This window comes from Dendrobium catenatum, unplaced genomic scaffold, assembly GCF_001605985.2.
Source record: "Dendrobium catenatum unplaced genomic scaffold, ASM160598v2 fragScaff_scaffold_273, whole genome shotgun sequence".
Lineage (NCBI taxonomy): Eukaryota > Viridiplantae > Streptophyta > Magnoliopsida > Asparagales > Orchidaceae > Dendrobium > Dendrobium catenatum.
The window spans coordinates 2,609,653-2,636,986 of record NW_021318735.1 but is presented as its reverse complement, the minus strand read 5'-3'; the positions used below and the strand labels follow the sequence as shown (position 1 = coordinate 2,636,986).

The 27,334-nt window shown below is 37.9% G+C and overlaps 2 protein-coding genes across 4 annotated transcripts; one reads left to right on the top strand and one right to left on the bottom strand.

The window, feature by feature from the left end:
• The first annotated feature begins 19,721 nt into the window (after positions 1-19,721).
• On the top strand, positions 19,722-27,052 carry LOC110106546. 3 transcript variants are annotated; one of them, XM_028693431.1, is made up of 3 exons: positions 19,727-20,280; positions 24,350-24,399; positions 26,670-27,052. In XM_028693431.1, the coding sequence occupies exons 1-3, from the start codon at positions 20,050-20,052 to the stop codon at positions 26,716-26,718; spliced, it is 330 nt and encodes a 109-aa protein (XP_028549264.1). In that variant the 5' UTR covers positions 19,727-20,049; the 3' UTR covers positions 26,719-27,052. The 3 variants fall into 3 exon arrangements, with proteins under 3 accessions (XP_028549261.1, XP_028549264.1, XP_028549263.1); XM_028693430.1 differs by lacking the exon at positions 26,670-27,052 and adding an exon at positions 24,650-26,247; XM_028693428.1 differs by lacking the exons at positions 24,350-24,399; positions 26,670-27,052 and adding an exon at positions 22,165-23,349 and having other exon boundaries at positions 19,722-20,280.
• On the bottom strand, positions 23,498-24,650 carry LOC110106537. Its single transcript, XM_020836471.2, has one exon. The coding sequence runs from the start codon at positions 24,315-24,317 to the stop codon at positions 23,556-23,558; it is 762 nt and encodes a 253-aa protein (XP_020692130.1). The 5' UTR covers positions 24,318-24,650; the 3' UTR covers positions 23,498-23,555.
• Positions 27,053-27,334: the final 282 nt, after the last annotated feature.

Genomic DNA, 27,334 nt, shown 5'->3' with positions numbered 1-27,334 from the left:
TTCCAACAAATTTCAAATAACATTTGAAGTTACTTGGACCTAAAACCTATGTCTTGGTTAGGCTTGGTTGACCATGTTAACCTAGGTTGATAAAATAAAACCTTAAGTCATTAAACATACATTTCAAGCATTTATACCTCACCATTGATGGACATTTGTTGTTGGTTTTGGTATCTTGTGGCCTGTGGTTGGATGGCTAGTTCCCTGGGTTGGCAAATGCTTTATTTTCCCTGTTATCTTTACTTTACCATCTCTCTCATCAAATTAAGATTTTCTCATGGTTTTCCATGTAGTAATTTCTTTTGGATATTGTGTTCCTCTATTAGGATTAATGGAGCCAGGTTATTTGTTTTAATTGATGGTTTGGCTTATCATACTATGGATGTGAACAAGTGTGGTACCCATTTTTGCATTTCTATGGATTATGCAGCTATGGTACAAAACGTGGATGTTGGTTTCTTGGGTTGGTCTGCTAATAAGGTTTGGTCATTTATTATTGTTCCCTTATGGCTCTTTTTTTATTGTAGTATGATGGTTTATTGTAACTTTTGCCCTGCAAGATTTTGTGTTTATCACCCTTTTTTGTAAGTCACTCTTTGTGCAGGTGTTCAAGGTGGAGACAAGCTGGATAGGATGTTGGATCTCAAAGCTTTTTTTTTTTCATCATTCTTGAGTGCTCATTCTTATGCACCATAGAATGTACCTAAGATTTCTTGTAATTTTGCTTTGATGGGAACTCGAGCTCTTAGGTTTTTTATATTAATTTTGTCGCTCTTTGAGTATTAGTGAGCTTGAGGTCCCTTTAAGGACTTTGTACTTTTAGCTTAATTAATGCATAGGCCCCTCTGTTGGTTTCCCCTTAAAAAAATCATCTATGCCTTACCATGGCATAAAAGCTCTTTGAACTAGTTCCAAATGTCATTTGGAATTATTTAGACCCAAGCTTAACCCCTTATTAACTGTAGTTTACAAATTTGACCATAGTTGACCAAGCTAAACCTATACCCTTTATACTCCAAATCTAAAGATCTAAACTATACAAAGCCATCCAAACCCTATAAGATTGTCCATTAGGTTGCCAAGGGTCAACCCTAGGTGACTCAATGCTTGGGCCCTCATAGGATAACAACATGGCTTGACAAAAGTGGCTGAAAGTTATTCCTCCTAATCCATTTTCAAACCTAGACTAAATAATCCCAAGACAATCATTGCATTAGATAACTCAAGACCCTGTGCATTTTCCACGGCCAGCCCAGCCCATGGATTTACATAGGTAAACTAATTAGTCAGACGTAAAGTTCCCAAAATAGGAAATCCTAAGACAATATGCATGTCAAGACCAGCCAAAGGAAAATTAAGTCATGCATTATATTCAAGAACTGTCAGAACACTTTGCCACCTAAATAACCCAATGTGGTGGTCATCATTAGTTGTAATATAAGAAAACATAAAGCCATCACCTTGGTTTCACCCTAACCTCCTACCCATGTGCTCATATTGGTCAAAACTTTTCATAAACCTTCTCAGACTCCTCTTAGACATCCCTAACAAAAATTATTTTTGGAGGTGGTAGAAGGTAGTCGGATTCTTGGTTGGATGCATTTCCAGAAAATCTATAAATTAAGTAAGGGTTTTATTTCTTGTATCCAAAAGTTTCTTAAGGGAGAACATTCCATCCCCAATCTCATAGACTCTTTGTTAGTGATTTCTATCAAGTTTAAGCAAGCTCTGACAAGAACATCCTATCAGAACATTCATCTTTTTATCTTGCCACCTGAAGGCGATCAGTTTCCATCGAGCTGGATGATTATACCCCAATCAAAATAAAGCTTAATTAAAGCTTCTATGATGTTAAAAAACAATCTTGAGCTCATTCTTCTTAGGTGTCCCTCAAATGTGAAGAGAATGTTAAATGTAATGGGATATAATCATTAGATTGAATATTCTTGAGCAAATAAATCTCTATGATAAAATTCATCAAGATCCATGGAGTTGATTTCATGGATCTTGAAGAAATCTATCTATAATTGATGAATTATGTGGGAGGTTAAATATAAAATCACAGCAAATAGTTTTAATCAACCGATCTATTTAAGTTGTTTCTTATCTTATACTTAACCCTCCAAATTTTACTCTTCATTCTAGAGCCATTTGATCTATGATTGGATGGCTTGTAAGTAAAGCATTTAAATATATCGTGCCTCCAATAATTGACCATCCCATTAGGTGGACATTAAAAAAATCATGTATTGTCAAAAGATGTGTGTGGAAATTGGATTAAATTTATCATAAAATTCATCTAAATTTAAAAAATGCTTAACTCCACACTTGTCAAAATTTAGTAATCTTAGGCTCTATGGATTTATCTTGGGGAGTAGAATAAAAGCACTGTGCTTCAAATCCAAAACTCAAAAAGTATGTAAAGTAATTTCAAGAATATTCCTTAAGTATTCTTTAAATTATTAATTAAATATTGCTCATAGTAATTTTAAATACGAGGAGGTTTATTATTGATATGTTTCTGACATCTCCAAATTTCATCTCCTTTATTTTAAAATTTTAAGTGCTTCATTTATCCAATTTAAATATATATGTTAATAATTGACCCATAATTTCAAATTTCTTTAATTACAAATTCATTAAATAATAGTGCTTGATTGTTTAAGGTTTGTTAATTAATGCATAAGGTTTTAAATGCCACTAATTTTTACCCAAAACATATTTTAGATTCCTTAAACAAATCCCAAAATTATAATTAATAGTCCCTTTGGGGATAGATTAAAACTTATACGGGGGACTTTTATGCTTTTAAACTTTTTAAGATTGAACAACAGGTAATTATTAACCTTTAGTTTAAATTTCAAAATATTTAGAAGTTACATGGTCTATTAATTAGTGAACCCTAATTAAACTTACAAAAATGACCTAAGATTTATAATAAGTCAAAGTTGTATAGGATTTTGTAGAAATTAGATCATTAGTTTTTTCCTGCTCTTGCTCTGCTAGTGTAGTGATTGCTCGATGGCACTAGCCAGCCCCTATTTTGTATCCAAAGTTCAGAGAAGCTCCTCCTTTTCCTTTTATTCTCTGGTTTATCCTTTTTTTTCTTTTGATTCTTCCACTTTCAGCCTCTTGGCCAGAATGGCAGTGAATCATTTGGTCAACCGTATATTTTTGGACGATCTAACTAAATATTGATCTTTCATTGAGGCTCTTTAAATTATTTCCAATGATGAAAATTTTCCACAATTGAAATCTTCATCTATTCATGGTCTTCCATCTCTATGGATATTAGATGAAGAGATTTTGGAACTCCCTACACCTTTTTAGCATGCATTAGTCAGTTTTTCCCTCTCGTTGCCTTTCCCTTGACTCTATTCGTAAGATTTCTTTTAAGCTTAAGCTTTAAAGTATTTCCAATGATGAAAATTTTCCACTCTCTTTTGTTCTAGGTGAAGATCTTCTTTAACATCTTTACCAACATCTTATTGAAAGCCTCCTCCAAGCCATTTTCTCTTAGGTTGTATATTGACAAATATTACCAATCAATCTTTTGTCGATCAACAAATTTGTAAATTCATGTACTCTTGAATATGGTACCGTTGTTTGAAATTATGCAGTGTGATATACCGAATCTATAGAAAGCATTATGGGTTAAGAGATTAATCATGAGTTTGGATGTGACCTCTCTGAACGAAGCCATTTCTTCCCACTTAGAAAAGTAGTTAGTTATTAACATGGTGATGCGATGTCCAGCCGATGATTGTGGATCAATTAGACTAATTTTATATGTGGCCCACCATTCAAATTATCACTATGTTAATGTTTGTTGTAGTGGATTTTGAGGCTAATATATAATATTATACAATGAATCTAGTATTCATGGCACCAGTTGGCTTGCTCGATATAATCCCTCACCATTGTTGGCTAATAGTAACCCATCCTTTTGATTTTAGAAGCTGCCTTAGGACTTGACTAATTTGCACCATAAAGCCCTTTATGAACTTCTACTACCACTATATCAGCTTCTTTGATCCCTAAGCATCTTAGTTATATTTGATCAAAATCTCATTGATACAATGTGTCATTGACAAATGCAAATCATAATACTCTCTTTTAAATTTATGCAGCTAGAGATTTTACCTCCAGGAGTTTGTTTTCTTTGAAGTAGTTGATGAATGACTGCCTCTAATTATTCTCTTCTTTAATATCTAAGTATTGCCACCATGAATCTGATGAATGAATAGCTTTACATCTCTTGGCTACATGATATCCTTCCGAATAATTTTCCATAATGATTTGATGGAGAGGTTGAGGGTAAATTAGAATTGTATCTTGCTAGCTTGAATCTGATACTCTTTCTACCTTCAAGAGTTGTAACAAAGTGGACTCCAAGACCCAACAGGAGTAAACTCCAATGAATATAGGCATCTTCTCATTTGTATTCTCCATTGCCTTAGCCAATTTGCCAAGATTTCTTTTCTTGAATTTCTTCCTTAGGAAACTCAATCAATTTTAACATTGGCATAGGCTTTAGGAGCTCAAGGGTTCACCGGTGGTAATGGGCCAACTCAAGCTAAAAAATCTTATAAATACCCAAGACTAGATTTATCACAAGTTGAGAGTCGCCGAAGATTCAGTGATTTTGAATTTTAAAGTCGATTGCGATCTCCAATTCTACTATTAGAGCTTCATACTCAGCCTCATTTTTTATCAGAGGTTCTATTAAACTAAATGAAAATATTATTATACCTCCTTCATGTGTAATGAAAATGAGGCCAACACTAGCTCGGACTTTTACAATATTTGGAGGTTAGGCAGGTTTAATTGATGATGCCTCATCAAATTACATCTTCTAAAATGGTAGCTTTTCATTTTCCTTAACCTGAATGATATACTCATTGGGCAAATCATCATTGAGTGGGGAATTTATTGAGATAGGATGTGCAGTAAGAAAATCTACTAAGGCTTTCTCCTTTACCACCTTTGTAGCATATATGTGATATCAAACTACAGTAGTATTACTACCCACCTAGCTAGGAGACTTGTCAATGCTGGCCTTATAATCAGTAACTTCAGCGGATTGATCTTTGATATCAATGTGATTCTGTGATAAAGCATATAATGGTGGAGTTTCTAAACTATAAAAATAAATGCTAGATAATACTTCTCAATTGAAAAATAATAAATTTATGCTCCAATCAATCTCTGAATAATGTAGTAGAGTGCATTTTCTTTGCCTTCTATATTGTATTGGGCCAGTAATACTCTGAGGGACTCTTCTAGAGCTACCATGTACAACATAAGAAACTTCCCTAGAATTAGCACTATGAGAATGGGCAAATTTAATAAGTATATTTTGATAAAGTCGAATGTTTCATGGTATCCTTCGTCCCACTTGAAATGAACATCTTTCTTCATTAAATTGGAAAGAGTAAAGAGGATTCATCTTCAGATTAAACTTTTTAATTCTCTCAAATACAATCACAAATCATTTAAATACTCTTTTTGGTTCATTCTCTTGATGAAGAGGTCATCTACATAGTGTTGACCTCATTATTTGAGGTCAATTTCCCCGGAATCGATTCTAGCACCTAGGTATTCGTAACCTAGTGTAGACGTCGCCCCCATAGGATTTCTCTTAGGTGGATACCCATTGACATAGCGTCGACTAAAACCTACCATTCAATTCGAATCAAAATCAATTCAATCTAGTTTCAATTCAACTCCAAAATGAACTCAAATCAAACTCGATTTATGATTCGTCAATTTCGATCGACTCAATTTAATACAATCTAATCCGTTTTCGATCGAACTGATACATCATTGGGCTCAAATCAATTCACCAATCAAACACCAAATTCTTTCTAATCAAATCTATTTAATTTTAATCAAATTAAAATTAGCCCTTTGATCCCTTTTAAATTCAACTCAAATCTAATTCAACTCCAAACTAAACTCAACTCGACTCATATCAAATCAAAATTTTTAATTTAATACTTCCTGATAAAACTCTGAAATCAAATCGTTAAATAAATAACCTAAACTAAATAATCTTAACATCCTAAACTAATTAAATAAAAGTTTAAAGACCGGTCCAACTTCCTCAGCCCCAACTCCTCTCCCAATTCACAAAAATGCTCTCAATCTCCCTCTTACTTCAGATAAAAACACACAGGCCATCTCCTCTCTGAATTTGCACAAACAGCCATCCCTCAAACCGTGGCTTCCACTGCAGTTCGCACAACTCCCGAACTCCCCATCTCTTCCCAATTCGTGAACCACCCAGCAGTTCGCAGAACCGAACTCCTCCCGTGACATCACATACACGATCTCTCCCCTTAGTTCTGAACTGCTCCTCTCTTTATCTCACACAGAGAGAATCGAACTCCCCACGGGCTCCTTCTCTTACATAGTTTGCACAACTCCTCATTCCCTCCCTATGCTGCAAGAATCCAAGGACCGATCGCCCCTCTCTGCATTTTTTGCACAGCCAGCCCTCAACCAATCCCCTTCTCTCCAAGTCGCACGAAGTCAGGAGTCAGTTCGCCCCTTTCTCTCGGCTCGAACGAAGCCCTCATCACTCATATACACAAGCCGAACTCCCTTCACTTACTGCAGTTTGCGAAGTCTTCTCTAGATCGTGTGAGAAACCTAAGCGAATCATCTAGCCTCTCTTCCTCCTCTCTGTTCGTAGAGAAGCCCAGCCGGTCTCCTTCTCCATTCACAGAGAAGCTCAGACGACATCTCTCTTTGTTCAGAAGAAAACTGTAAGGCTCCCAGGAGAAACCATCTCCAACTCTAGCCAATCGAACCCCTAACCGACGTCGACCAGAGTTTTCATTTTTTTTGTCTGATCTCTAGCCCTAGAGACCTTAAACAAATCTTTCTTTGCTGCGACTTGTCCGACCAAAGGTAACAAAGAGTGGTAAACTTTCTTCTTCTTAATCTACTTCTTCTCTATTCTGGTCTTTTCTTCATTATACAATCATCAAAAGATTAAAAATAGATTGATTCCTATTTCTTTGTGTTTGTAGACAATGAAAGTTTTAGATAAATTCATTTCCTTCATTTGATATCTGACATTTGTTCTCTAAAAATTGTAGACATAATTTTTAATACCTATTTTTCTTCCATCTAATGGTTGTGTCCTTGACGTTGCATTAAGAATCTTGTCGGTAAGAAAAGTAATGTAGGTTTGTTATTTGAAAAAGAATGCATTAACGTCTTCTTGTTCGGATATTAAAATCAGAAAATATTCTATGTAAATTCATTTAAATTTCTTATATCACAATAACATATATGTTTGGAATTCTTATTTATGTATATATGTAAATGCTAGAGAAAGTCATGAATGGTCTTTTGAATTCCTATATATAAGAGATGTCTCTTATATTTCTATTATTTTTGGTCATACCCATTTAAATTTCAATAATGAGTTTTGAAAATATTTTGAAAGCTTTATAATCAAGGAATGAAATGCAATTGTGTCATGTCAACTTGCTTTATGGGTTGGATTTTCTGTTTTGTAGTGTAACAAAGTGTGGCAGTCTTTTCTTTGTTAAGAGAGAAGTATATTTGATTTAAGAATTAAATTTTGATATTTTCATACTCTTCATTGAGAACAAGAATTCGGTTCATGTATGAAATTCGTTGGAAATTATGCATATGCTTTGAGATTAAATTTTGAGAACGTATGTTTCAAATGCTAATTTATATGTTTTATATTAGTAATTTAATGAGTCTGTGAAAAAAGTAAGGTGGCATCAATTGTTCTTTCTCATTATTGTTGTTGGAAGGGTTTATGAGAATGTGTATATTACAAAGATGTTTTCTTTAATATAGAAGCTTGAGTCTATTTTGAAAGGTGAATTGTGTATTTTGTTTAGAAAATTGTTTTGTGTAGAAAGTAATATATATAAAGAGTGGAAAAGTAAAGTATTTGATTTTGTGGAAAGTATATATTTTTTTATTTTGGAACTTGTGTGTTTTGAAAGGTAAAAAAGAGAAAAGATGGGTTTGAGAAATAAACTTGGGTCATTTGAAAAGTGAGATTTGTGCGAGTTTTGGGAAAAGTGAAATTATATGTTTGGAAGATTAGAAATTTTAAAGAAAGTTATCTTTTTCTCTACCTCTTTCTCTCTTTTCTTTCTTTTCCTTTTTCTTGTTGCTTTGGGGTGAATGTTGAAAAGGTATACAATATGAGTTCAAAAGCGGAATGTTCAAAAGCAAAGTCAACAAAGCCAGTGTTCAAGCCCGAAGAAAGGTACGTCTTTATTTTCAGTAAATTTCAATTATTTTATTATTATTTATTATAAGTGCTTCTAATCCCTATTTTCCTTGTTTCTTTGTTTTATTTCCATAAACTGTGAGGAATGGTACCGGTCGAGGGAACAAAAGGACAAGGAGCTAATGACGTCAGTCGCCTCTATCCAACCGGGTAGAGGTGCTACGAGCGGAACCACCGGGTCGTAGCCCCCGATGACTGTGAGTATTTTTAAACTTAGAAAACCTTTAGGGACCCCTTGATGTGGTGTGCTTTAGGACTCTTGCATGCCGTGTTTTGTTTTAGTCTGGATACGAATCGGAGTGCTTTTTTTCGTAAGGGTACGCTTAAAATTCTTTTACTTGTAATTAAAAATAAAAATTTTTAGGCTCACATAGTAACTCTAACGTTCTAAGAAGTAAGCTCGGGATCGCCGAGAGTCAGCATAAGCATATTATTACTTTCTCTTCCTTGTTAGGCACCTCCCCGCCTGCGGGTTCTGGCAGACCACTTGACCTATGAGGGTGCAGTTCTGTCAAGGGGAAGTTGTGCAATCTCTAGGGAAAAACCTATTTTCTAAGCCTAATTTTAAAATTGCTTCATATTCATTTTATGCATTCGAGTCAATTAGCATGCATTGCATTAGATACAAATTAAAAAGAGTCTAAAATATTAATTGTATTTCTAGACATTTTTCACCCTACATAAGTTGAGGGGCCAATTAGGGTCTGTCTTAAATGTCAGCCCCCAATTCATTAAAACTTAAACAACGTCCCTACCCATCTTTCATAAAAGACTGGATACATGGTTTTAAAGCGCCTAGGTGGTTAGCTGGCTCCCCAATCCAGGCCGGGGTAAGTCCAGATTTGCACTTCATTAGTTAGGTTCGGGACACTATTTTATAGTACCCAAATTAGATTTAGGTTCTGAGGCACATTCTTTTTAGATCTTAAGTCCTCACCCTCCGGGAATATAATCCCAAATTTCTAATAAAATGTCAATTCAAACATAAAATTTCTCCTAAAATATAAAACCAAACATAGGGTAGGCTGAGGTTGTCTCTGAGCTTCTCAGAATCCGACGCCTCCTACTTTTCTTCCTTTGACCCGCTAATAAATGTTCAACATTAAGCTTTCTCTTTGAAAAATTTCTATTTCTGTTTCCTTGTCTTCTACTTTGTACTCAAAAGGATATGAAATCACTGCTTTAATCGAGAGTTTTCTTAGGAGCTTCTCTCCTAGGATGTAATTAACTATAGGGGCTTGCCTCTATAGGGATTTAAGAACCTCATACTAAAATAAACCTTGTTTTATTCGTATAAAACAAGGAAAGAATCTTTGGGTACGTAGATATTTTTAAAACCTCATTTCTAATTTTGAATAGACTTGTAGAATGTTATTATTATCTTTTCAGATAATATAATATTATATTTATTATATTCAAATTTAGAAATGATGAATTTTATAAAACTCATTCTCGCTTTTGGATATCTTGAAGAATGTTATGTTCGTCTTTTAAGATGATATAATATTCTTCTTGCCATATCTAAATAAAAGAATGAATAAACTTTTTCAAAAACGTATTTCTATCTTTAAACATATTCTATAGAATTTTATGTTCATCTTTTGAGATGATATGTTATTATTTGACTATATTTGATTATAGAAATATCTATTTTCAAAATCCTATTTTGATATTCAATCCATTGTAGAATATTGTGTCGGCCTCTTGAGACCGTACTTTATTCTCAATGTAGTATTCGATTACAAAATATGAGAAAATTAAATCTGCGTGGTCGCGACACAATTTTTCCCACCACATAGTACTCAACCTTTTGATGTATTAACTCATCAAAAATACATGTCATTGCGCACCGGTAGGTTGCACTAGTGTTCTTCAGGCTAAAGGCCATGACTATATAGAAGAAAATGTCGATGGATGTTATGAATGATGTGTGTTTTTCATATTTAGGTGCCATCTTAATTTGATTATAGCCTGATGATCCATCCATAAATAAGAATATATCATAGTTTGAGGTATTATCCAATAATAACTCTGGCACTAGAAGGGAAAGTCGTCTTTTGGACACAACTTGTTAATGTCCTGAAAAGCAATACAAATATGAATCTGGTCGTTATTCTTCTAGACAGGGATAATATTAGTGATCCAATTAACATATTTTTCTTTATGAATGAAGCCTACCTCTATGAGCTTCTTGGTATTAGTAATAACTTATTTCTCAATCTCTATTCTCATTCTTATTGGAGCATGTTTAATGGGTATTGCATCTGGTTTGATGGCCAATTTGAGAATTGTTATATTATGAGATAAGTTGGGCATCACAGCATTTATCTAGGTGAAGTGGTCCTTAAATTCATAAAAGAGTTCTTTTATTTCTTCTATTTTATTCTCGGGTAGGACATAACTAATGAAGGTTGGTCGAGGGTCCTCCTTAGTTCCCAAGTTGACTTCTTTTAGCTCATCCATAGTTTCTACCTATCCACCATCTTCTAGTTATTCTAGTGTAGTTTGGTCTCTATAGGTGTATCATCATATGTATCAACTTTGTACATCTTCTCATCACCATTGTCATCGGATTTGATTTCCCTGCATGTGATTGCTCGATAAACCTAGTTTTGGGGGTCTTTTTGTATGATACATCTTAGAACTTTTTTTTCAAAAATATCCAAATTCTTTAATGAGTGTGGATTTTTTTGATAATACTGGCTCAAGAGAAAATGAACTTATTATTTGGAGGAGTGAATTTAATCCCATGTCAGTAACATTCTTTGTATATTTATGGTATTATACCTAAGAAACCTAGTAGGTACTAAATCCCTATAATTGATGAGTGTATAGAATCAGTTGTGATTTTATTCTTTTTTGAGATTTTTAATTGAATAAAATATGGTCCCAGGCCCGCCCTTTTTTTATGAGGAGGCACATAACGGGTTATAAGCTCTTCAACATTATGCACCTCTCATGGATAAATTTCCTTAAAGTGTTGTAGGGGAATATGTGTGACTACAAGTACACTATCGAAAAGTGATATGCTACATATTCTTTTAGAGAATATTTCCTGCACAGTGTCTGTATAGATAAAGTCATAGTCATAATCATCATTTGAATATTCAACCTCCCAACTCTATTTGGCCATTGACTGACATACCCTCTGAGATTTGGTAGGGGTGGCATCACTTTCTCCTGTGTCACTCCCTAGATAATATGTGTTTCCTTTCTTTAAGAATGGTCGGTGCTTTGGGAAGAGTCATTGTTGCTTATTTCTCCTTCACATGCTTCTTCTTTCTTTCTTGTTTAGGTTACTTTGCAATCTCTGGATATGATTCTTGGGCTTTAAGAGAGCTTGAGGGATTCAATTTCTTTGGGATAAAGTATTTAGCATCTTTATAGATTGTTACTCAATGAGCTGCAAAGGGCTAGATGTCACTGGATATCCTGAATTCTTCTCCATCCCTTAGGCACATCATGCTTTAATATTATTTTCCTCATGTGGGATAAGATATAATAATTTATTCCCTTGACTGAAGTATATTTCTTGTTGGAGTCCTTGAGAATGATATCTTCGTTGAAAACTATCTCCTTCCCCTTATATTTATTGGATACCCTTTCTTTGGTGGAGACCACAATATCTTATCACTTTTCAATTGCATTTGAACAGTCTCCTAGTGCTTAAATGCATTTGATAGAATTTTTTCTTCTAAGTCAGTTATTATCGTGTCTAGAGATTCATCTTCTAATTTAGAGTTGCTACCAAGATTTACATGTCTCATACGTGACACTACGTCGGTTTCTAACTCATCTTCCTTTTGAAAATGTAGATCCACCTCTAAACTGTTATCTATTGGTGATACCATCATATAGGATTTAGAGGGTTCTTCCTTTTCCTTTTTATGATGGAACCACTAGTGTCACTAAAATAACATGACAAGTTTCTATAGAAAGGGAATCTTTTTTTTACCTCTTTTGCCTCATTAATCTTGAGATCTGACATAAAGTCGGCAAGCTTGATAGGGAGCCTCGTGGTTTAGTAATCCTTTGGGTTTTTAACTTTTTCACCTTGGGCTTCTTCAATTTACTCTTCTTCTTGGAGGACTTTACCTTCTTATACCTCGAAGAGACAGCTTAGTTGGGGTGTTGTTTGGAAGTAGAAGCTCATGCCATAGGCAAGACCTTCAAATCTAGCACCGTCTCGATATGAGGTTTTCATTTTACACCCGAAACTCTTTCGATTGTTTCAGTATTTTTATAGTCTTCTTGAAAACCACAGTCTCCCACTGCTCTTCTTGAGCCAACTTTTTATCTTTTCTTCTTTCTTTAGTTGAGGGTACTGAAAAGGATGTGATCACTTGAGTTGATCTTTTTCTAGGGTTAGTCAACACATTATCTAAGAATGTGAGTTCCCCCTTGCGATATTTTTTTTCCAACCAATTCTTAAAGATGTATCAATCTTCAATATGATGGTTGAGTACCGGATGGTATGTATAGTAGTTCAGGTCATTAGTATGTTTTGACTCCTCAGGCCTTTCACACTTCGACAATTCTAGACTTGCAAAAGTGCAATTTCTCAATATTCCATTGACAATATTGTATTATTGTTAAAATGAAATTCTTTACTACTCATTCATTTCAATTATACTCAAATGCAAGATAAGTTCAAGTTCGAATTAGGTTCAATGTCATTTGGTCCAAGTTCAAGTCCTTGAATTTAGCATGTGTTCAATGTGCAATTTCAAGTTTGTTTGAGTCCCCTTTATTCAATCAAGTCCACTATTTTTATGCACAACTCCTTGTACATTTTTAGTCCAATTTTTGTTAGACTCCCGGCGTCTCCCCTATTTAGGAGAAAATTTCAGGAGCCTGGACCTCCTGCCACTCTAGAGAAAAACATGCACGGTCAATGTCAAATGACACCGAGGCCATTAATCTTCAATGCCACCACGCAAGAGAAAGACATGCATGAGTCTTCAAAAATACATGATTGAAAGCGCAGTTATTTCCCCTACGACATTGAGGCGAGTAAGAGTACTTATAGTTTTGCCCTGTCGTGCTAAGGAAAGAGCGCATAAAGCTCTCCTGCCTCATTGTAAGCACTGCATCGTGTTCGCTCCCACCATGCTAGAGAAAAGTGTGCATAGGGAGTCTCTTGACGGGCTATAAACATCGAAAACAAAATTTTTTTGAGATTACCTACATTGGCACAAGCACCTCAACGAACTTCTTCCCACTATGCTAAGAAATGCTTACATGGGTGGTTGTTCACTGTGCTCCAAGTCTCGAGGGTAGATTTTCAGGTTTAGAACTTTGTACCTGTGGAGGGAGGTCGGCAGAGTTGGCATGCATATTGAGATAAGTATCTCTTTCTTCTTTTTCTTTAATTTTAATTAATTATGGTTAAAATATTTAATTATAATTAATTATAATTAATAATAATTATTAAAATAATTAATTATAATTAATAATAATTATTAAAATAATTAATTATAATTAATAATAATTATTAAAATAATTAATTATAATTAATAATAATTATTAAAATAATTAATTATATTGAATAAAATTTACAGGATTTTTTTCTGGATTTAACCAAATCATGTTAAACAGGATTAATGCAGGGTCCGAGTAGCATGTTCGACAACAAGAATCATGCAGGATTTCATAAGGATTTTGCTAAATCCTAAGTAGATTTATGGGATTTGGCCAAATGAGCGCGCATAAGCAAGAAAGATGGCTACCTTCTCAGTGAGAAAGCTTCTATCATGGCTTCTGATCGGATATATAAGGAAGTGTCATCGAAGGGAGTTTTTATTGCCTCAGATTACCTGACATAGAGATACATCAGGTAGCCTATAATACACGTGCTCTTACTCTTTACCGCGCGGCCCGACGACCCAACCCGGAACGAATATTGCTCAGCATTGAACATATATCGCCAAAGAACTCGGTATTGCTCGGTATTGCTCGGTATTGAACTCGGTATTGAACTCGGTATTACTCGGTATTGAGCTCGGTATTGAACTCGGTATTGCTGGGTATTGCTCGGTATTGAGCTCGGTATTGCTCGGTATTGAACTCGGTATTGCTCGGTATTGAACTCGGTATTGTAAGAAAGGCGGAATGCCTTAGAGGAAGAAGATGAGTACCGAAAGAGAACACGGCAAGTCAAGAAGATGAACAGTGAAGAATTCTATTATGTTATCCAAATGAATACAATACAACAATATATATAGAGTTTAGCTAAAGGTAAAACCGGTAATATTAGCAGAATACAGGGTAGTTTAATAAGAGTGCTAACAGCCTCCCTCAAATTAAGCATTCAAGGATTGAATGGTTAATTTGTTTCGCAGCTCACTGAACCGTGAGACCGAAAGGGGCTTAGTTAGGATGTCGGCGATCTGTTCTTGAGAGAGAATGTGCTGAATCTGAATATTTCTGGCAGCTATGTGTTGACGAATGAATTGAAAGTCAATTTCAATATGCTTCGTCCTTGCGTGAAATACCGGATTTTTAGCAATGGCGATGGCTGAAATGTTGTCGTAAAGAACATATGTTGGAAGTGTTTGTTCAGCTTGGAGTTCCGCAGCCAGTCTCCTTAGCCATAGAACTTCCGAAATGTTGGCTGAGAGAGACCGGTATTCTGCTTCCGTTGAGGATTTGGCGACGATTACTTGCTTCTTGACGGTCCATGAGATTAGCGTGCGTCCAAGGAAGGTACAGAAGCCAGATACTGATTTCCTGTCCGAGCTATTGGATGCTCAGTCCGCGTCACAGTAGGAATGCAAATGAAGGTCACCGGGAACAATGGGCAGACCAAAATTAATAGTGCCTTTGATGTAGCGTAGAATGCGCTTAATGTCTTGAAAGTTTTGAACAGTAGGAGATTGCATGTGCTGACAGGCTCTATTGGTTGCGAAGGCGACGTCTGGCAGTGTAATGGATAAGTACTGTAGGGAATCGGCGAGACGTCGGTACAAGGAGGGATCGGAGAATGGATGAGCAGTGACTGATTTTGTTTTGGAGTTTGAGGCCATCAGAGAAGGAGAGCTTTTGCAATCTGACATCCCAGCTGTGTTCAGCAGAGAAGCTGCATAGTGGGCTTATGATAGAAACAGGCCGTGAGAAGAGTGTTGAACCTGGATACCGAGGAACAGATTGATGTTGCCGAGCTGCTTGAGCGCAAACGTTGAGTGAAGATCGTGGAGGAGAGATTGAATAGCAATGTGATCATTACCTGTGAGAGTAATGTCATCAACATAAATGAGAAAATAGATTTGTAAATTGTGTTTAGTAAGGATAAGCAGAGAGGGATCGGAGCGGCTAAACCGAAATCCACGTGATTGAAGAAAATCGGTGAGTTTTTGAAACCACTGTCGTCGGGCTTGTTTGAGCCCATATAGTGATTTATGGAGCTTGCACACTGCTATTGGTTGAGTGAGATCAACGAATCCTTGTGGTTGCTTCATGTAGATGTCTTCGGTTAAATCGCCGTGCAAGAAAGCGTTGGAAACATCTAGTTGGAGAATATCCCACTTTCGGTGTAGCGCGAGTGTGAGAAGTAGACGGATGGTTGGCATTTTGGCTACCGGACTGAATGTCTCGGTATAGTTTTCGCCGAATGTCTGGCCTTTGCCAAGTGCCACTAATCTTGCCTTTGTACCGATGCACTGTGCCTGAAGGAAGAAACTTGGTCTTAAATGTCCACTTACAACCTAAGACTGGTTTGTTGGATGGCGGAGGGACAAGCGACCAAGTATGTTGCTGTTTGAGCGCCTTGATTTCATCTTCCATGGCTGTTTGCCAGTGCGGATGCTTAGCTGCCTGATTGTAAGAAATGGGTGTTGGATCCGATGGATGAGTTGTGATGAGTGAGTAAATGGGATTTGGTTTAGATATGCCTGATTTAGATCTGGTCTGCATCGGATGAGGAACGATAGCTTCCCGTGGTATTTGCGGAGGAGGTTCACAAGATCTGACGGACGGGGAAGTACTGACCGTAGGAGAGCTGGTTAGCGGATAGTCGGTGGGGTTGGGAGCGGACAATGTAGACGATGGAGAAGATTGTTTAATGTGTGTCACGGTAGAGGCCGGGACGAGGATGAGTGGTGTGTGATTGTGGGCGGGAGTGGTTGGCGGGATGGCTGAGTTTGAAGCAGAATTATGAAATGGAAAAATTTCTTCGTGGAAAATGACATGTCTGGAAATGTGAGTTTTATTGTTGCTCAGATTGAGACAAACGTACCCTTTGTGGATGGTCGAGTAGCCGAGGAAGACACACTCAGCATAGCGAGGAGAAAATTTGGAGGAGGTATAAGGTTGTAACCACGGGTAGCAGAGACATCCAAAGGGAGGAATCTTGTTGTATATTATTTGATGAGGAGATTTGTGAGAGGTATGTTTGGACGGAAGCCTGTTTATCAAGTGAATAGCTGTGGACACGGCTTCGCTCCAGAAATTGGCCGGGACGTTGGATTCTTGAAGCAGAGTTCTTGTAAGATCGAGGATGTGCCTGTGCTTTCTCTCCACAATACCGTTCTGCTCGGGTGTATGCGGACAGCTGATGCGTTGGATTATTCCTTGTTCTTATAAGAAGGAAGTGAAGAGTTTGTTAATGAACTCGCCACCGCCGTCGCACTGTAATGACTTCGGTAGAGTCCCGAACTGATTCTGGATGAGAGTACAAAACAGTTTAAACTTAGAGAATGTTTCATTTTTATTGTGCATGAAAAAGATCCAAGAATGCCGAGAAAAACCATCTATAAAAATAACGTAGTAGCGAAAACCGTGAGACGAAGAAATCGGAGCTGGTCCCCATGCGTCTGAATGAATAAGATCAAACGGGGATGAGGCAACCGACATGCTTTTATTGAAAACAATTCTATGGCTCTTGGCCATATTACAAGCTTTACAATGAGTAATAGACGAAGAATTAAAAGATGCAGGTAGATGACGAGCAACGATTTGAAGAGTCCGGTTGTTCGGATGTCCCAGTCGAGCATGCCAGAGAGGAGCAGCATTAGATCTTGTGTGAAGAGCAAGCGGTGGATCGTCAGGAACGGAGGTAATGTGGTAGAGACCGTTGCTAAGTCGACCACGGAGTAGAAGGCGATGATCCTGAGAGTCTTTCATTTCGAAACCATTAGCGTAGAAAGTAATATAAATGGAGTTATCAGCGGTTAATTTCGAAACAGAAAGCAGATTGTGAGTGAGTGCAGGAACGTTTAATAGATTGCGTAGATAAAGCTTACGCGCATTGTCCGACAGAGGTAGTAAACCGTGACCGGAATGTTGAATTGGAATGGACGAGCCATGGCCACCGAGATGGAATCTTGACCTTGATATGCCGAAACAGTCTGAAGATTGGAGCTGTCGGGAGTTAGATGGGAGGAAGCTCCTGTATCCATAATCCAGTCTTGAGTTGGGTAGGAGGCCGGAGTAGCCAGCATTGCTCGTGGGTTGGAGGAGGAGGTCGGAGCATATTTAAGATCACATCTGTACCAGCAGTTGAGAGCGACGTGACCGATTTTCCCACATATTTGACAGACCAGACGGGAATTCCCGCTGGGAGAGCTGTTGCTGTTGGTCGGTGGTGTGGATGAGGAGGAGAAGGGATTGGGCTTGTTCTTGATGGAACGTTTGTAGTTGCGATTGCGTGGAGGATTGTTTGGCGCGGCGTAGATTGCGGGTGAGCTAAGAGCATGATCTTTGGCCAATTCTTGATTGAGATGAATTTCCTCATTGCACAACAGGGCATACAGATTGTCCAAGTTCGACGGAACAGGAGAAGTTCAGATCGATGTTTTGAACGAATTATAGGTGGCGGGAAGACCATTTAGTATGTACAAAATAATGTCTTCCGAGTCTACCTTTGATCCGGACACGACAATGTTATCCACAATGTTCTTGATTTGGGAGAGATATTGCTGCATCGTGAGATTTTTCATTTGGATGTTGTGAAGCTCATTCTTGAGCTACATAACGCGAGAGCGGCTTGAGGGTTGTAAACGACGCTCGAGAGTGTCCAAACTTCGTAAGCCGATGTTGCCGTGATAACATACGGAAGAAGGGAGGGGGAGATCGTTGAAAACAAGGCCGAGAGAAGAAGACTATCCACGAGTCTCCAATTTGCGAAAGCAGAGGAGTTAGCGTCTGAAGGAGAGACGGACTCGCCGGAGAGGTAGACGGCATATCCCGTTGCCGTGAATTGTTGAAGAACTTGAATTCTCCAAATAGCATAATTCTCAGTGGTAAGAGGATGAGGAATCAGATTCTTGACATGAGAAATGAGGAATTTGAGTGTTGCCTTGATGGAGATCTCAGCGGCAGAGGGTTATCCGGCGAGAGAAGAGGAGGGAGGGAGGGAAGAAACGGAATCTTGGTCCCCCATGAGAGGCTCTTGATACCATGTGAGAAAGGCGGAATGCCTTAGAGGAAGAAGATGAGTACCGGAAGAGAACACGGCAAGTCAAGAAGATGAACAGTGAAGAATTCTATTATGTTATCCAAATGAATACAATACAACGATATATATAGAGTTTAGCTAAAGGTAAAACCGGTAATATTAGCAGAATACAGGGTAGTTTAATAAGAGTGCTAACAGGTATTAAACTCGGTATTGCTCGGTATTGAGCTCGGTATTGCTCGGTATTGAACTCAGTATTGCTCGGTATTGAGCTCGGTATTGCTCGTTTTTGCTCGGTATTGGTCTTCACATAATAGTATTTTTCATTTTTGTCGAGCAAAATCGACCAATACCTAGCAATACCGAGCTACGTAAACTCTTGAGTCCGTTTCGGATTGGGTCGTCGGGCCGCGCGGTAAAGAGTAAGAGCACGTGGCGATATATTATATGCTACCTGATGTATCTCTACGTTAGGTAACCTGAGGCAATAAAAATTCAATCGAAGGGGCAAATTATTGCATCCGGTCACCGGACGCGGAGATAGGTCCGGATATTAATAAAATATTGATTTAAATTTAGTGCGTCAAAAATTCAAGTAAAGCGCAGGTACATCGCAGGTAAAGCGCAGGTCAAAGCTCAGTCAAAAGCGCAGGTAAAGTACAATTAAAGCGCAACTAAAACGCAAGTCAAAAGCACAGTAAAAAATACAGATGACGTGACAAATTTTTATTGAAGGTCCGAACCTATTCTCCGCCGTCCAGATGCAATAATTTGCCACGAGGATGACACTCCCTTCTCTATCCGATCAGAAGCCACGATAGGAGCTTTCCAGTAGCCATCTTTCTTGCTTAGGTTATGGCGTCGGTCCTCCCTCACTCCCTCACTCTCTCTCTCTAGGTCGGAGAAATAGGAAAAATTATTAGGTGCGGAGTGCAGACGAGGTGAGAACCGTCTGCACAGACACAGAGTACCGAGCGGTACCCAGCGGTACCGAGTGGTACCGAACGGTACCGAACACTGTTTTATACTAGTGTGCAGACGGTTCTCCCGTCCGCACTCCGTACCTAATAATTTCTCGAGAAACAGGAAGGTCAGGGTTTAGGGATCGAAAATGCTCGCCTCGAATAATTGGCATAGAAGATCTGGGCAGGAGTTCGTGGATGCCAAGTTGGAGGTGGGAGGTTGGAGTTTGGATGGGTCGAAGATCATCGGGATAAGAAGATCTGACGAGGGAAATCAGATAGGCTTGTGTTTTTGGCTTTTGATCGTCGGGGCTTGAGTCGAAGCAGAAGATTCAGACGACAGGAGGTCTAGCTTCGTTTGGGTTGGAGGTTCTAGACGGGTATGGGGAAGCGAGGGCGACGGCATGCTGAAATCAGACGTAGCGACGGGTGCTTCGTGGGTTGGAGTCGGAGCAGGCGAGGGCTTGCAGGAGAAGAATGTGGCGAACAAGCTGCGGTCCTTCTCCTCAAACGAGAGCGGGAGAAGAGGCTTGCGCGTGCTCTGTCCGAAACGGCACCGTCTGCAGAGGCATGGCTCTGTAGCTGCAGCAGGATTCTACGGGATCTGCGCAGCATTTCGGTATTGGCTTGTACAGGTAATCATGTTATGCCTTTTTTTTTTTTGTTCATTGCATACTACATAGAGGTCAACATCAATCTCCTGCTTAAATAAAAAAAATTCACAACAAAACTCTAGCTTAAGGTTTTCACTTTTATCAAATTTCATTTCGTCATAAAACACACAAATATAAAAAATCAATTATTCATTTATTGAAGCAGGTTGTTATATTTATAAATATGCACGATATCAAAAGTATGCTTGAAATTCTCTGTTAATAATGAAATCATTAGTTTTTTTTTTCCCTACTTTTAGCGGTCAAATTTGAGGTAATCTCAATTACATGTTTATCCACTATTATGATCACCTCGATCTTTCTTAATGATTTTAATCAAATTAAATCTTGAAGTGGTGTAACATTAAAGCATATACATTCTAGTATAACTATGTAATATAGCAATAATTCTCATTTTACAAATTCACAATGCATCACGATGCTTTTCCTCCTCGTTCTTCTGGCGTGGCGCTGGGCTAGGGCTTTGCCCTAGTGCCGGTTGCGGCGGTGTTCCGAGGGCTAAGTTCTCCTTCCCTTGTGTTTTCTCTTGTTTGTTTTCCTGTTATGGTGGTGTGTGGTGCTTCCGATCCGGGTTTTTTTGATGGAACGGCTAGGTCTCGTTCTTTTTTAGAAGCTTAGCGGGATCTTTTTCTGGTAAGTTTCCGGATCTTATTCGGTCTTCTTTCCGTGGAGTTCCTGCTCTGTTGGTGTCGGAAGAGGAATTTTTGGCTCTTGCCGAACCTTTTAAGTTCTCCCAGGTTGGTTTTTTCCCTTCCCGGCGGCCTCCGCTTGCGTTGATTCGTAAGTTTTTTTTTCAATCTGCGGTTAAATGGAGCTTTTTCTGTGACTGTGTTGGATTCTTTGCATGTCCTCATTAAGCTGGTTAATGATCTTGATTATAGTCGGGTGTTCTGCCATAGGTCTTATCTGGTCTTCAATTGCTTCATGAAGGTGTCTAAATGGTCTCCTTATGGTGACATTGGGGATGAGTCTCCCATTGTCTCGATTTGGATTTCCTTCTCTAATTTGCGCCCCCATTTTTTCTCTCCGCGTATCTTGCATGGTTTGGGCCTTTTATTTGGTAACCCGCTGAAGGTTGACAATGCGACTGCGGTTGGGTCCCGCCCGTCGGTTGCGCGGGTGCTGGTTGAAATTGATATTACTAAGAAATTTTCGGATAAAATTTGGTTTGGTCCTGAGAATTTTGGGTATTTCCAACCTGTTTCTATGGAAGAATTTCCACATTTTTGTTCCTAGTGTAAAGGTCTTGGTCATTCTGTTGGTGAATGCCGACCTATGGATGATGCAAAGCCTGCTGCTCCCTTCTTTGCCTAAATCGGATTTAAGGGTGTTTGATGTTCTCGCCACTCTTGGTGGTGAGGGTAATGTTAAGGATGTTGGGGTTTCAGCTCTTATTCCTCTTTGTCCTACTATTGCTGATCCTTCTCCTTGTGTTATATCGCTGGTGTGTCAGTCTCCGATTTTACCTATTCCTATTTCTTTGTTTTGTTCTTCTCTTGCGGTTGTTTCTACTGGGCCGTCACAGCAGGTTTTAGGGGGTTTTGAGGTAAGTGACACTCAATTGGGGGGTGTTTCTTCCCTTCGGGAGTTGGATGTGGTGGTTGATCTCTGTGAGGGAGATAAGTTGAAAAAATTGTGATTTTGCCACCGGAGGGGGTGGATAGTAGAGTTAGTCCTATTGCTTTACCTTCAATTACTATGTGTCATGTGAATTCGGCAGTTTTGTTTGTGGTGGATTGTGGTGATCCCATTGATCCCTTGTGCAATGGCTGTGACAGTGTTTCTGAGATGGCTTTTGTTCCTTCGACCTGTTTTGATTTGCCTGATGCTGATGTTGTGGTGCAGTGTGATGTAGAAGTTGGTGATGATGGACCTGGCATTTTGGTTACTTGGCCACTGTCTGAGGGTAACGAGCCCTTGTCTAAAAGTATTGGTGATCCTCTTTTTACTGTGCCCATAACTATTGTCTCTAGGGAGCTTTTGCAAGATCACCTTTCTAGTGATAGTGAGATGTTGCATGGTGAGCGGATACTTGATAACAATTCAGATGATGATGGATGTTTATTTGGGAAGGGTCTTGATTCGCGGGAAAATTACGACTTGAGTATCATTCAAATTGGTGACGAGGGTTTTAGCAAAAAGAGTGGAAAATGTAAAAAGCGGAATTCCAATAAGAAATGATTTTTTCTTGCTTTTGCTTCGGTTTTGGCTTGGTTTGGCTATTGGAGGACTATGATGAGGCCCCTCGGATGGCCTGGGCTTGGATGCAACCTTGCTGATGATTGGACGGCCCAAGCCTGGCAACCAGGTGGCGGCCTGAGTCCACTCTTGCTCTTCCGTTCCTCTCTGTTTCCCTTTTTGGGTTGTTTAGTTTGTGTGTTGTTTAGACTATGTCTTTTATATGTAGCTTATTATGGGCCTCTTTGCTTTGCTTTGCTTTGGGCCTATGCTATACCTTTTTATTATCAATGGAATTTCTGTTTTGTTAAAAAAATAAAATAAAAAATAAAAAAAAACTATTTAATATAGCATCACATAAAAAAAGCAAATAAGCAATCAATCGGCCTGCCCATCCGTGCACTTAGAATTTGCAACTACGGCCATCTGATTCTACTGCAATTAAAAATTCTCGAAAAACAGTGGAATATTCCAGTACCTTTGAACATGAGTTACTACATCGCAAACCAGACAACTTTGTTCAATCTTTTTCTGCAACTAACTTTTCTTTAGAAATAAAGATTTGTGCAATTCTTGTACATATATCCAGGTTTTTCCGCTTGTAATCGATGCGCAAATACCCAAAAAGTTGAGGAAGAATTAAAAAAACACCATTAGTAAAAAAATAATAATAATAAACTTTCGTTTCATTTCTGTGCTCGAGTACTCCCTCATTTTAGTTAACGGTATGTAAATTATCTCAACAGTTTGTAATTGTGTAATGACTCCAAGGTACTCTATTAGGAATGTTGTCACGAATGTTTATCTTTTTGAAGGTTCTCTCATGAATAAATTTACAATGCTGTATTCTGACGGCTGTCATCTTGTTCATTGATTAACGTTGTGCTTGGTGGCCCCTTGGACTTCCTCCTTTGTTTTATCTTTTTTGATAAATTTTTTGACTGTTAATCATCAATTAATCCTCTATGATAATATTAATTTGTTAGCATGTTGTATCAAGAGGGCAGGATAACGAACAGAATATCGTATAGGGCGGAATTCACAAATTCCTTATCGCTTTACACTTCATCTTCTCCTTGAGCAAGGCCATCAGCTTGTTCCTCTACCCTGCAATACATAAGCTGTAGTAGGATACTTAATTGCCAAACAAGAAACTGGACAGCTCTCACAAACCCCGTCATTAAAGTTGCAAAGGTCACGAACCAGATGATGAAGTCGCACCAACCCACTCTCCTACTAAATCCTACCATTGTAGAAGCCAAAACCAAAGGCTCTACCTCCGTTTGCAGCAGCCAGAGCCATAAACCACTGAAGGATAATCCCATTAAAAACCGATCATTTCTTTGTTCCATTCTCTCCTCGATGAATGTGCTATCCACAACTGGTTTCACAAACTTATCTTTCCAAAGCATCATCTGTTCGTAGATTCCTATGAGGAGGAAGGTTCTCTTCAACCACATCTCATGTGCAAATGCATTAGCATTTTGGATCGGTTGGAATCCATCTCTGATCGTTCCTTCTATTCCAAAAGTAATGCAGGTTTGAAAGAGGCAGAGGATGACCCAGGCAATGCAGTTTGGTAGTTCGATGTGAAGGGTGTGGCCTGTGATTGAGTAGAATAGGGAAGATACGGATAGGAATGAAACAACGACGTACAGAATGATGAATGTGGGGGACAGGGGAGTATAGCTGAGCCTGCACAAGAGGAGGTATGAGAGGGGGAGAAGAAGGGAGAGGAGAGTGAGACAAACTGAATGGAAGTACAGCTTCAGTTGTCTTGAAATTATGTTTGCTTCGCATTTCTCCTCCTTTTGTCCCATCTCAGTTATTCTTCTTATTATGTCTGTTACAGGGATTTGAGCAGAATTTAAGAGGGGAGATGTCTGGAGGAAGAATACCGAGGTTGGTAAGCATGGGCTTCTTGTTTTTTATTCGAGTCTTATGCTCTGCATGTTGGAAGGCATGTATATATAACAAGAAATCTTTTCAAAAGTAATGTTGACCTTCATTATAGTCGTGCTGCCCATGCCGCCGTAGGTTTGGTGGGTTTGCTTCTTTTCTTGCAGATTACAATGATTGGCCATTTCTACTTACGATTGTTGGCAGCTTGTAAGGTTAACACGTTTGAAATAGTTGCATATGGGGTGTACAGGACTTTAGTTATGCTCGAGTCATGTTTAACTTGGTCTCGGCTCATCTGCCAAATCGTGAGCTCAAACTAGCGCTCTACTCGTGGAAATAGATTCTGGCGCGCATGAGGAAGCTCATGAGTCATAAGAAGAACAGACCAGGAGATTCCGCTTTTCGCTTCCGCGTTCTAGTTCTAATTTCGTCTTTTGCATCTGCATCAGCTTCCGCGTCTGATTCCACGCTGGCTGCCGCTTCTACAATCCAGTTCTTGTTTCGTCTTCTGCTTCTGCAGCAGCTTAAACTTCTGGTTCCAGCTCCACCTTCCATTTTTGCTTTTCGGGGCTCGAGCCGCTCTAAGAGTTAATGAGTCAAGCAACAACTCAATTGAATTCAAGCTTGATTTTCCAACGAGCTCGTAAATCCGCTCGAGCTTGAACTTGAGCTCAAAACTCGATAAGCTCATTTTGTGAGCTCCTTTATGAGTTAAGCTCGATCAGACCTACAAGGCGGCTTGACTTATTTACATCCCTATATCTTAGACATACTAGCATTTTGCACCAACTTTAAGACAGTAGAACGAATGGCAGTATAATATAAAGACATTGTTTTTGGGTGGTTTTTGACCAGCTGAATTATAATTTTTTTTTTAGTGCTGAAATATCGTTAAAAGTAGCATTTGTGCTAACTTAATTAATGTCCGACTGAGTTGATAATTATATCCAAAATTTAAACTGGATAATAGTTCAATTTTTAAATTTTCATTTATTTGAATTAAAATAAATTTGTTTAAACTTTAAATTAATTCAATTGCCCATTAACTACAAACAAACTACAAAAATTCAAATACTAAGAAAAGAAAAAAAAATAATTAAAATTAATTTAATTTAATCAAACAGGCTATGTTTGGATAAGTTGATTATTGTTTTATAAAACAGTTTTTTAAATTAAAATAAATTCCTTAAAAAGCTGGTAAACAAACATATTTTAAAAATTAGTAATAAAACTGTCTCAAATAAAAGCATAATATGATAAATATATTTGCATAGGAATATAATTAATCTCAAAATTCATAAACATCCACTAAAAAGTACTGCGCATCAACGCTCGTTTAGAGAATTCAATAGTTTTATTTTTGAGAAGCTGCAAATGCATTTAGGTAATAGAAGCTATTACAATCTACTCAGTGATAGAAGCTCTAACACTTTCCTCCTTAGCCAAAGAAAAAAAAAACGAGGAACATTATTTAAATCTTCCCACAAAAAATCTCCATCTAAGGCTAAGTTAGCATAAAGATGCACTAACTTATTACAATCTCTATTAGCAAATTGAATTAAAAAACTTTCAAAATCATTAAGAAAAGAAAAGTCTTCAGTTGAGGATGCAAGAAGATTTCAAAATCTACTCGCTGTCAATTCATGAAATTAAAACTAAATTCTTACTTTTAAGAAAGAATCCAGAACATCAACCACCATAAGAAATACATGAAGTTGATGACAAACCATTACACAAAGATGCATATTGAAACAAAACCAATAGAAAAGTGACACGTAGTTGACCAACTATATAAAAAGCTTGCTTAAAAAATATGTTTTAATATGGTGAACAATGAGATTGACATCTTCTTTAGTGTATAGGAAGCACAGTCATTCGCAGGATGTACCGGAACTTTTTGCGAGACCGTCACTCACTGTTGATGAAGATTATGAAACCATGAATAGTTAATCCAATAAATTGGTATATAATGATGATGCTGACCTCAGGTGAAGGGAATGTTGAGATGAATATTGAGATCAATATATAGCGTCATACAACGATATTGCTTTTTGAATGTTGGCACTATATAAAACATGATTTCAAATAATGACGTCTTTAAGACATATATGAGCACTCGTGAATGGAATGAGGACGTAACAGATGCAATAATAATATTCGGTATCAAGTCAAACAAATGTTCTCAATTCTAACAAAGTTGATGGAGGGAATGTGTTGACGTTGATCGATATACTGACGAGGTAGTTGATGATTACATGCCATTCAACCAGGTCCCTGCTTCTACAGATCCAACGATGTTGGGCCGCCCTTTTACCTTGATGACGGTCCCTCTCAGAGGTACCTTATGATACCAACACCATAAGACATTCACATCGCCTTCACAACAGATTTCGTACCTTCATCCTGGGATGAGCCTTCAACTACAAATTCTTATGTCAGTCTTGCGGACCAACACCATCTACGCACCAGGCTACTATGTTCACCATAGCATTTCACTCCGGGAACTGATGCATTACCACATCGGCATAAGAGGAGGCAATAGTGATATCTACTATGTACCTTTTGGTTGTTTGAGTTATATTTTGATTTTAATATTGTACTCATTAAGCATGGATTATGTATGGTATTTTGTTCTACTTTGATCTCATTATGATGTTATGCATGTTCGCAAATGACTAATTCATACTCAAAGATTTAAAAAAACTAACAACTTTATGACTACTAACTAAATGACTATTACTATGCCTTACAACTTTACATCTCATAGAGTGTTATTACTCACTACAATTTTAAAATTCAAGGCAATTTTACAATTGTTTATAGAACAACTGTAAAATTATTTCACATTAATTGATGTTGCTTTCATTTAAAAAAAATTAATTTATACAAGTCATCAATAAAACTAGCTACTTATAAGTTGCCTGTTTGGTTGGAG

Bases quoted from the DNA above. Each gene is read 5' to 3' on its own strand.
- LOC110106537 (XM_020836471.2), bottom strand. From the start codon at position 24,317: ATGGGACAAAAGGAGGAGAAATGCGAAGCAAACATAATTTCAAGACAA.
- LOC110106546 (XM_028693428.1), top strand. From the start codon at position 20,050: ATGCTGAAATCAGACGTAGCGACGGGTGCTTCGTGGGTTGGAGTCGGA. The intron at 20,281-22,164 runs GTAATCATGTTA...GTTGTGGTGCAG, and splicing joins TTCGGTATTGGCTTGTACAG to TGTGATGTAGAAGTTGGTGA.